Source organism: Rhineura floridana, chromosome 3, assembly GCF_030035675.1.
Source record: "Rhineura floridana isolate rRhiFlo1 chromosome 3, rRhiFlo1.hap2, whole genome shotgun sequence".
Classification (NCBI taxonomy): domain Eukaryota; kingdom Metazoa; phylum Chordata; class Lepidosauria; order Squamata; family Rhineuridae; genus Rhineura; species Rhineura floridana.
In genome coordinates this window covers 191,439,841-191,450,515 of record NC_084482.1, presented here as the reverse complement: position 1 = coordinate 191,450,515, position 10,675 = coordinate 191,439,841, and the positions used below count along the sequence as shown (strand labels likewise).

The 10,675-nt window shown below is 42.7% G+C and overlaps 1 protein-coding gene across 1 annotated transcript in view; it reads right to left on the bottom strand.

The window, feature by feature from the left end:
* Window positions 1–1,878: 1,878 nt before the first annotated feature.
* Window positions 1,879–10,675, bottom strand: part of LOC133378824 (zinc finger and SCAN domain-containing protein 2-like) — a 36,579-nt gene continuing 27,782 nt past the window's right edge. The window contains exons 6-7 of the mRNA XM_061613440.1: window positions 5,397–5,865; window positions 1,879–3,170 (exon numbers count right to left, since the gene is read on the bottom strand). Coding sequence (XP_061469424.1) covers window positions 2,239–3,170; window positions 5,397–5,865 — 1,401 coding nt within the window. The 3' untranslated portion in view covers window positions 1,879–2,238. The remainder of the gene's footprint in view (window positions 3,171–5,396; window positions 5,866–10,675) is intronic.

The window sequence follows — 10,675 nt, the reverse complement described above, 5'->3', positions numbered from 1 at the left end:
GGGAGCGTTAAAAATGTGATTCCCCCTCGCCCCATATGAAGGTGCATACATGAGGTGCAATCCATACTACCAGCTCATTCTGCTGTTATGTGTAGGCCTCAGTTGGCCTGGATCTCATAGTACTGTGGTATACAATTGCGGAGGTGACCAGTAGTGTAGTGGCAAATTCAGAAGTGCAGGGTCTCTTCATGATAATCACGCCATGCCCCCCCCTTGCTTGCTTTCTGTTCTCATCTCCACTCCTCAGTCCTTTCTGGGTGTGCCTTCTCCCACAATAGCAGAAGTCCCTAAGAGCCAATCAGCATGAAAAGGGAGTGTGTTGGCTACTGAGAAGAGTCTTTCTCAGTGGCTGACTCACCTCCTTTCACTTTGATTGGCCCCAATCGGCAGGAAAGGACAAAATAGCATGTTAGAAGATCCTTCTCAGTGGCCATCATACATCAACTCAAGCCAGCTTTCATGCTGATTGGCTCGTAGGATGCGGGAAACATAATGGCTGGGATTCTGCTCTCAAACAAATAAGGGGAATAAGCCCCCCAGATAACTACACCCCTGGCTATGACCACATGCTGCTATTTGATTCTCCTCTTCTCTTTCTAGTGTTGTCAATACTGCTCCTTTTCTTGTAGAAGGAAATCATTATTTGCAAAAGCATGGTCTCAATGCACATCATACAGCTGCCTTGCTGAAACTAAGCAAGTTTGGCTCTGGGCAGTGCCTTCAATGGGAGACCACCTGCAAACCCAACATATGCCACTTTAAATTTCCACGTGGAGGGAAGTTGAGGTATCAGTCTAATTAATACTAATAAAGGATAGATGTGGGACAGAGCCTTTGACTAACATGGATGTACCCAGAAGCCTGCACAAAGGCCAGAAACGTTATTTCCTTGTAACTTGGGCCAGCATGCCTAACCCCCTATATTGTCCATGCATATGCAGGCTAGGAAAAGAATTCTTCCTCTGCAGTTACCCAAGATAGATGCTTTATGCAGAGTGCAGCACTAGCCCAAGACATTTTGCTGCCTGTGGCAACGGGCAATATGGCGCCCCCTCCCCATTCCTCATATAGAAGCTGCCTAGCAGTTCAGTTTTACTTCAACATTGGTGGCATGGTTGTACGCGTCCTCCACCGAACAAGAGTTTGAGTTGGCTAGACAGACCATGTAGTATGGACAGTCCTGTCCTCCAACAAAGGGGAATGGCCAAGAGGCTCAGGAGGAATAACCAGCGGTCTGCCGCTGCCATCACCACCACCACCCAGAATCTGCTGGCTGAGGTGGTCATTTCACTTTGCCTAGTGGTAGGGCCGGCCCTGGAAGAGTGAGACCATTGGGCCATCTAGTACAGACCTCTAGGAATGGCTCTTCAGCAGCTTAGGCAGGGGTTCTTCTCAGCTCTGTTCTTTTCTATTGGAGGTTCCAAGGGCTGAACTTAGGACTGTTATGCATGCAAAATATGAGCTCTACCAAGGGGAAAGAGCCATATATGCCATCTTGAGCACTTTGAAAGTAAAATGGGATATACATATAGTGATCAAACAATCAATCAATATTGGTATGTCCAAGACTGGTAATAACCAAGGAGATTTCTTAACACCCTGCTATATGAGATTTCTCAGTGCAATGATCTCCAATCATAAACTGATGTTCTGATTAATTAATTTTACGTAACCCTTATTTATGGCAGGCATGGAAGTCCTTCTCCTGAGACCTCTTAGTTGATAGCAACTCTCCAAATTCTTGGGAAGAGGTCTAACAAAGAGAGACTTAGAAAAGGAATTGCACAGTTGCAGCATGCTCCCACCACTTTGCAGCTTCTTATTTGTTACACAGAAGGCGCAGGAGTGACTATAGCAGACACAAAGGAGGAGGTAGCACCTAAGATGTTTATTTGAATAAATCTCTTAGGCTCAGGAAGGCAACAAATATAAAATACAAAATTGAAAACATTAAAAAAATAAATACAAATATGTGTCACCCCTATCCTGTCCTGAGCCGTTAAAAGTCACCTGTTGGATTTAAGAGTTTTATTATTGATATTGTGCCTAAAAGAGAGAGATATAGCTTTACAAAAAAATAAAATGAAAAGATCCCTGCCCCAAATGGCTTACAATTTAAAATTAGACAAGAGATAAAAGGAATGATAGTGAAGAGGCATATGGACCAATAATACACAAATAAAAGTATCTCACTTAAGATCTGAGTACATGTGGATGCTCTCCCAGTATTTAGAGCATTCAAACAGGTTTCGCTGCTGCGTGGATCTTCTGATGCCTGGTAAGGTGTGAGATCCATCTGAAACTTTTCCCACACTCTGAGCATGAATAGTGTTTCTCTCCTGTGTGTACTCTCTGGTGTGTAAGGAGACTTGCATTCACATGGAAACCTTCCCCACAGTCAGGACATTTATAAGGCTTCTCAGAAGTGTGCACTTTTTGGTGCTTGATAAGGACTGAGCTGTAGCTGAAGCTTCTCCCACACTCAAGGCACTTATAGGGTTTCTCTCCTGTGTGTATTCTCTGATGGATAAGGAGGTTTGAACTCCGATTGAAGCATTTCCCACAGTCAGAGCATTGATAGGGTTTTTCTCCTGCATGCTCAATTTGGTGCCTGATGAGATCAGAGCTGTACCGGAAGTTTTTCCCACACTGTAGACATTTATAGAGTTTCTCACCTGTGTGGGTTCTCTGGTGGGTAATAACATGTGATGAGTGATTGAAGCTTTTCCCACAAGTCATACAGGTGTAGGGTCTTTCACCTGTGTGGATTCTCTGATGAGCAATGAGGTGTGAACTCTTGCTGAAGCTCTTCCCGCAGTCTGCGCACTTGTAAGGCTTTTCACCTGTGTGGACCCTCCGATGGGCATTGAGAGCTGAGGTCCTGTTGAAGACTTTCCCACAGTCAGGGCATGGATGCTGTTTCTTTGACATCCGATTTCTTTGTCGAACTGGCAGTTTTCTCATTTCTTTGGAGCCTCCTTGGGAAGAGATACACTTCTGCCTTCTGGATTCCGGGTGCTTGTTCTTTTGTGTTTCTGGTCCCTGTTGATTTTCAGAATCATCATCTACTTGGGTACTGTTCCTTTGGGATATCCCTGCTATTGCCTTATGCAGTTCCTCCTGTTCAGAACTTTCCTTCTGAAGAGTCTCGTCCATTTTCTGTTCAGTGGCTGAAAGAAAAGACAAAATCCAGGCTGAGATCATATCACAGAGGGAGGGAAGTAATAAGTAGCATTTAGAAAGCACATTTTCTTAACTGCTATAAGACAGAGATGGATAGACTTCATGTTTATCAGAGTAGCTTTGTTTTTTACTAGAACTCCGTCTACCAGCCAGAACAAGGTTCAAAAGACATATTACTAGAAGTAAAGAATAGGGTGACTCTGAACACATTCTGAGCCTAATAATTATTTTTTAGTACTGAAACTGAATTGAGCCCACAGTCCCTTCACACAGAAGTCCCCTCCTGCTTAACCTTCTTCATTTTAGCAGCCCAATTTAGGAAAAGTCATTTTGTTGTTGCTACTGTTAAACAACTGAGTATCAGAAATCTGTCCCGATCTACTGCAAATCACCCAAAGATCCACCAATAAAACCCGGCCTACCTTCTTCCCACCAGTACTCTAAGGCATGTATCACACATTGTCCCAGTCATTCTAAGAACAACTTTTAAAGGTAGGCCAGTGTTGTTATCCCTTCCCCATTACAGACGAGGGTGCTAAGGCTGGAACACAGAGACTTACCTAAGGCCAACCACAGACATTTAAACCAGGGATTTGTGGTTAACAGCCAAGATTATTTTAACTACCCATGCTACATTAGCTCAACAAATATAAAACAGTATTTCCAGATAGTCTCCAAGTAGTCTCCATCCAGAACTAGAAACTTATTTATAGGATAGAGATACAGGCAGGAAGATTACATGAATGGCATAAGTAGTATAGGAGGCTAGGGGGACACAGTTGATATAATATACTTAGGCCTACGCAGCAAGACTTTTGTTTGAAGCCTTGGTCACCCAACCCTCATTTACGCTGAATGGGCACTATCGAACAAAAAGTCTTGTGTCTGAGATGATATGAAAGTTCTGTCTACAGTGTTTGATTTGCGATCATGGATATGGTCCACAGTAATGTCAGTGATAGCAGCAGCAATTATTTTGCAGCAAGATGCACAGTACAGAAGTTAAGGGAGGACACCTAGACTGGGCTGTAGACTGTTGTCATCTCTCACACATACACCCTTTCTGGCAATTGGAGCTGCTGTGGAAAGAGGCAACAGATGGGAAGCCCCACCCAGCTGTAACTGTCATCTACTGTTGAGTTTTCATGGTGGCCACTTTGGAAAAAACCATTGAGAGCGGAGAATTTCAGATGACAGCTGACAGTGATATCCATAGGAGCCTTTAGTGAGACAGGAGGGGAAGCTAATTCATTGTTCCAATGAGCAGCAGGGTCTCACAAACACCTGTCTGGCACCAGGCTACTATATTTATTTAGGATAACTTTTTGTACATGCAATTGGTGAGAATAATAGGGGAGGTATGAATGCATAGAGGAAATGAAATAACAGATATATGGCAAGGGACAGCCATCCCATCCTATTAGCAACAAGAACGGTCCTGCTGGATCAGACCAGCCAGGTCTAGTCGAACATCCTGTTCTCACAGTGGCCAAGCAGATGTCTCTGGGAAGCCCATAACCAGGACCTGAGAGCAGCAACGCTCTCCCCACTCATGATTCCCAGCAACTGGTATATAATACAGAGGCAGCTGACAGCGGCGGGAGAGAGCATAGCCATTGTGGCTAGTAGGCATTGACAGCCTTATGCTCCAGAATGCAGAGTGAGACGCAGTTCCAAAGGGCGAAACAAGCACATAAGAAGCTGCCTTATACTGAGTCAGACCACTAGGCTATCTAGCTCAGAATGGTCTATGCTGACTGGCAGCAGCTCTCCAAGGTTTCAAGGCAGGAAGTCTCTCCCAGCCCTACCTGAAGATGCTAGATATATGACACACCCAACACTTTACCTAACCCCCCAGGATTACCAATCGGTGTCGAATCTTTGCTTGCGTTCTCCCCTTCTCCCCCTGCTGATTTGTTAAAGAGCTTATGCACCACCTTTCCAGTGTAAACGCACCATGCAGGGCGGCTTACCATATTTATAAATTACTATTTAATTTTAGGAAAAAAGTATAAAACAATCAGAATAAATAAATAAAAACACCGTCTACAGCCCTCCTTCACGTGCAGCACGAAAATGTCTCTCTCCTCCGTGTACCGTCCAGCTTTCTCAACCCTCTCTCTCACACAAACACACACACACGCCCCATCATCATCATCACCACCGTGATTCGCAGCTTTAATTCCAGATCACGCTCCACTTCCCTCACTCACCCATGAAAATTTGTGGGCTCGCACACTTCAAAACCCGAGCCTTCCCCCTTAAAGCTCCTCCTAACATGGGGATCCCTCCAAACCTTGGCTTGGGCAGGCAGCGAGGTTCAGTTCCCACTTCGGTCGGGCCGAGAGGAGGCAGTCCAGCGCCCAGTAGCAGCCGCCGCAGCCTCTCTGCCTCTCGCCAAACTCTATCGGAGGAGAAAACGGCGCTCAGGACGTGGTTGGCGTGGCTGACTCTGAGCCAGGATGTTCCTGAGCAGAAAAGGAAGAGAGAGCAACTTCCTCTCAGCTTTGCTACCAAAATCGAGAGCCTCTGGTGGCCACCGCAACTTTCAACAGTAGGGTGCCCGCGTTTTGTTTTGCCCGCTCTTTGAACTGCTGTTAGCCAGACTCGTCTCCAGGGCTTGCTGGTGGAAAGAGTTCTAGAAAAACACTCACTGCTCTGACGGTTCCAGTGCATCTCCACCTCTCTCTTCTGAAAACGGGGACCCATGATGCTAGTCAAACCCCGCCCCTTTTTATTGTACAACCTGGTGGGAGCAGCTTGTGTGTGTGTGTTTTAATTCAGTTTAAAAGAGATTTTTCAACTCATCTGCAGATCAACCCGTTCTCCCTCCAGATGTGGCTCATGGAAACGCTTTGCTCTGGCGACTGGTTTGTTCACAGTGTAGAGATGACAGATGAGTCTTGTGGCAGGTCAACAGTAACAACAACAGCTGTAATTGAGGCACTCGCTTTCGTGGTCCAGAGCCCACTTCATTGCACGTAAAAGAAACGGCTCTAAAAATCTGCAGTTAAAAATCAGACTGGATCCAGGGCCGGATTAAGGCCAACTGATGCCCTAAGCACAGCCCAACAATGGTGCCCCCCTCAGCCCTTCCATTGCTTAACTGACTCAATAAGTGCTTAAGGTGAAATAAGAGATTGAAAATTCAGTGTTCTTCCAGGCCAGACCCCACAACTATATTAAATAAAAACTTTTTTTAAAAAAATTATTTAACACTAAATAGCAGTAAGCAATATAAGCAAATTATTTACTTATAACTAAGGCAACAGAAAAAATGCAAATTTTCAACACTGTTTTATGCATTTCTTAATAAAATTGTTATAAGGGGAAAATGCAAATACAAAAATTTATTGGAAACGATTTTTAATCACCCTCCCAAAGATTATAAGGCAAAATAAGATCTGATATTATCTCTACTGAAATTACATGATCTTGCGAGCATACTTTTCAATTTTGAAAATCCTCTTTCTACAGAAATCAATGTTGGTGGACAATTTTTAAAAAAGACATTCGAATGGAGAAATATCATTATTTGTATGAAACAAAGCATCTTTTATTCCATTGCTTTCTAACCTTGAAGATACATAGCATTTCAGCATACATGGATCAAAAGATGCAAAATAATGCTTATTGACATTGTTGCCTACTTATAACTTTATTTATACTTTAAAAAGTTTTCTCCTAGATTTTTTAATTGCAAAGTCTTTGATCAAGTCCTCAAAACTAATCTGGTGTAACAAATCTGCTTCTATACTTAGCAGAGACAAGGCATCCAGCCTGTCTTGTCGCATAGTTGTTCTGTTGGGATTTTTAATATGCTTGAACTGAGAAAATGAACGCTCAGCTGTGCAATTTGTGACTATTAATGTTAAAAATATAAAAAATAAGGAGAACTACAAAAAATTCAACTAAAGTCAAGTGTGGCAGTGAAAGAGTTGAGAGTTAAGGGCATGATAGTTAGGGGGAAAACTGTGGTGCCCCCCTTTCCTTGGTGCCCTAAGCACGTGCTTATTTTGCTTAATGGTTAATCCAGTGCTGACTGGATCAAACAAATGCTAGAACTTAATAGTCCATTCAGTGATTAAGTGCAGTCCTAGTGATTATTTTATTTATTTATTTATTCATAAAATTTATTAGTAGCCCATCTACTCTGGGCGACGTACAACATAGGCATATAATACCTAGACACTGAAAATCTAAAAACAATGAAGATAAAATCTAGCCCACCCCAAAAGCCTGCCTGAAGAGCCAGGTCTTCAAGGCCCGGTGGAAACTCATCATAGAAGGGGCATGGCGGAGATCATTTGGGAGGGAGTTCCACAGGGTGGGGGCCACAATTGAAAAAGAAATAGAAATATCTGTGGGGTATAGGTACGTTCTTAAACTGCAAGTTTTTTTGCCTGTTAGTGAATTGACTCTATGGACACATTCAGCTTTTGTATCTATAATGCATGCTCCTTAGCCAACACTGAGTTTGAGTACAGCATGGCAGATATACGAACACAAGATAAGTTTGGTTATTGGAGATGGTGCACAGAGGATGGTATCCCCAGAGTATCCTGCTTTGAAAAAGTATATACATGTCTGGTATGTTTAGTGCTCCTACGAGTTTTGTGAGATTCATTATCTTTTCAATCAAGTAAATACAATACAAATTGACACAGGACATAACACAGCCTGTAGCTTTCACTGAAGGTACCCCAGAATACAACACTCATGCCCCAGTGTGCCTATTTTGAAACTGCTACTGCTGCTTCTGTCTGCACATTGACTGCATGTCATTAGTTATTGATGGCATGTACTTTTAGTGCTGTGCCATTATGTGACCCCTCAACAGACACAAACCACTATTCTTATTTCCCCCACATGCAAATCGTGTAGATTTGCAGCTCTCTCTGCATGTCCACCATGGACAACTACAATCCAAAGTCTCTTTCTTTTTGGGACTGTTCTGATGGACACTGACTTCAGTTCAATGCCCAAAACATGGCCCACCAATGTCAAGGCAACACATGCCAATGTCGCTGTTGCCTGTCCATGCCCATCCTCACAGAGCAGCCATAAATTAGTATAGTGACTTTGGGCCAAACAACTCCTAAATAACAACCTTGATAGAGCAAAGGAGAAAACACTATATTTTCTTTTGCATTTACAACTAAGTTGTTGTGTTGTGCATTTTTTTGTTTATCAATAGTCTCCAAAATAGCAGTCCGAAATAACTTAGCATTGCAGTTGCAGGTTCTTTTAGTAAATTGTTTACAATTACAAAAGTGCTACCAGGGACCTTCACATGCAAGTAACGTCTATGAATTAGAATGTAAAAACTCCTTTTCTTTTTTATGGTGCACCTGATAACTGCAGAACATTCCTGTCATTCTGATGAGCACATATTTATGTAGTACAGTGAAAGTGTACACAAAATAAAGCATATGCAAGAGCATTGTTGCACACTGTCCTAGTGTATACCATACCCTCACTCATTTGCTGCTTTTCAGTGTACTCTTCACTTTTGATACTTGAAAAAACTTTAGCTTTGTGATGTCTACTTGTCTACTGTGACATCTCCTGGCACAGAGCAGAGGTTTGGGTGGGCACCCCCAGTTCTTTTTTGGGGGCACACGTTGTTGTATATTTTGGTGGTGCATAGATAGCCATAGATGTGCCCTGCATCCAACAGAAGCTCTTGGCCAGGCAGAATGCACAGGTATGTCATACAGGGCACCCTCCTCTTTCCTGGGGTGAATGATTTCTCCTGGCCCAGAGGAGATTTAGTGGCATGCATCCTCAGTCACTTGTTTTGAATGATTTTATGATAGCATTATGCATTTATGTGCATTTCAGAAGCGTGACCATTTTAATGCCATTAATTAATTGTCAGTCTTGATGGGGAGAGTGACCTGATCACTGAGGTATCTGATTCTGGGTACCCCAACATATATTTACTTGTTTATAGACTTGATTACTTTGCTTTGGAGTTGAGTTGCTGTCGCTGTGAACTCTTATTCTTTTTCAGTGTTTTGTATTTTCAAGCCAATAAGGACCTGGAAAGGGGGAACTATTAACCAAATTGTGTGTTATGGGTACATGGGTCTGGGTGGTGGCGGTTGTGCCAACTAAGGGTGATGATTCTTCATCAGGACTGTGTTCAAAGGACCCTTTTTTAAAGGAAAATTTATTGTGAAAAAGTTTTTTTTTAAAAGGTATGTGTTGCTCCTCCAGACAGAAGCCTGAAAATTGAATCGTAGGGGTGCAGTGTGTCAGAGATGCCCCCTAAAAAGGAAATCTGCAAACATATATTGTTCCCACACACTAGTAAACAGCAAGATGCTCTAATTGTATTTACAGTGGATGGAAGATCAATCCCGGTGGAAGAAATGTCAATTAGAAGTTAAAGCAGTTTATTAAAAATGTAAATGTACTGCTTTCAAGTCGCTTCCGACTTATGGCGACCCTACGAATAGGGTTTTCATGAGGCTGAGAGGCGGTGACTGGCCCAAGGTCATCCAGTGAGCTTCATGGCTATGTGGGGATTTGAACCATAATCCAACACCTTAACCACTACACCACACTGGCTCCCAAGCAGTTTATTAGCAATTGATAAATGTTATATTGGATTTCCCCCCCTCATGAGTTACATTCAAAAGTGCCACAGAGTTTCATCTTTGGTTCCCACCCAGGTCTGTGTGCGAGTGTATTGGATTGCAGGCTTGGTTTTTAAATCTAAAACTTGATTTTAAAAATATGCATTAGGTGTTCCTTCTATATTGAAATTTGTGGAAGATGGGTTGTTATTGTAAAAACAACCTTGACATATAATTCTATGTCTTCTTGGTACTGCATATATTAATCTCCTCTTGCGGGATGTAATAATGTGATTTGTACATTTTCCAGAGCCTTTTTTTTTATGTTGAGTGCAGAAGCAGCAAGTGGTGATATCTGACAGAACTCCACCCTCCAATTACAGCAACTGCTACAACTACCGCAGTGATCAAGCAAGCATCCCCTCCCCCAGCTGTACCTTTGTTATGCAGTTATAGTCTTCTTACTGCCAGTGCCAAAAAATCACCATCGCAACAGCTAGAACTCCTCACCGCAACCAAGCATTACCTCCCCCCAGGGTACTCGTGGTGTGTGTGTGTTCATACGCACACGCACACATGTTCCTTGCAAAGTAGAAACAGAGGCCTGAGTTTGTCTATACAAGGCATAAAAAGGGATATTTATTTGAATGTGATATTTCTAATAACCCAATATCCACTAATGCTTTAAACTGTGATTTCAGCAGTAAATTTGACAGCAATACCTCAATCCATAGTTTCACCCATATGCATTCCAAAGCAACCAACCTAACATGCACATTAGACTGTTGACTTTCCCTTTGTAGTGTTTGTTAGAATGTACCAATTTGTATCTCAAAACGAATAAAGAACACTCAACATACTTACCTATTGGGGGGAGCACAGTACAACTTCATGACTCTGTGTTGGGG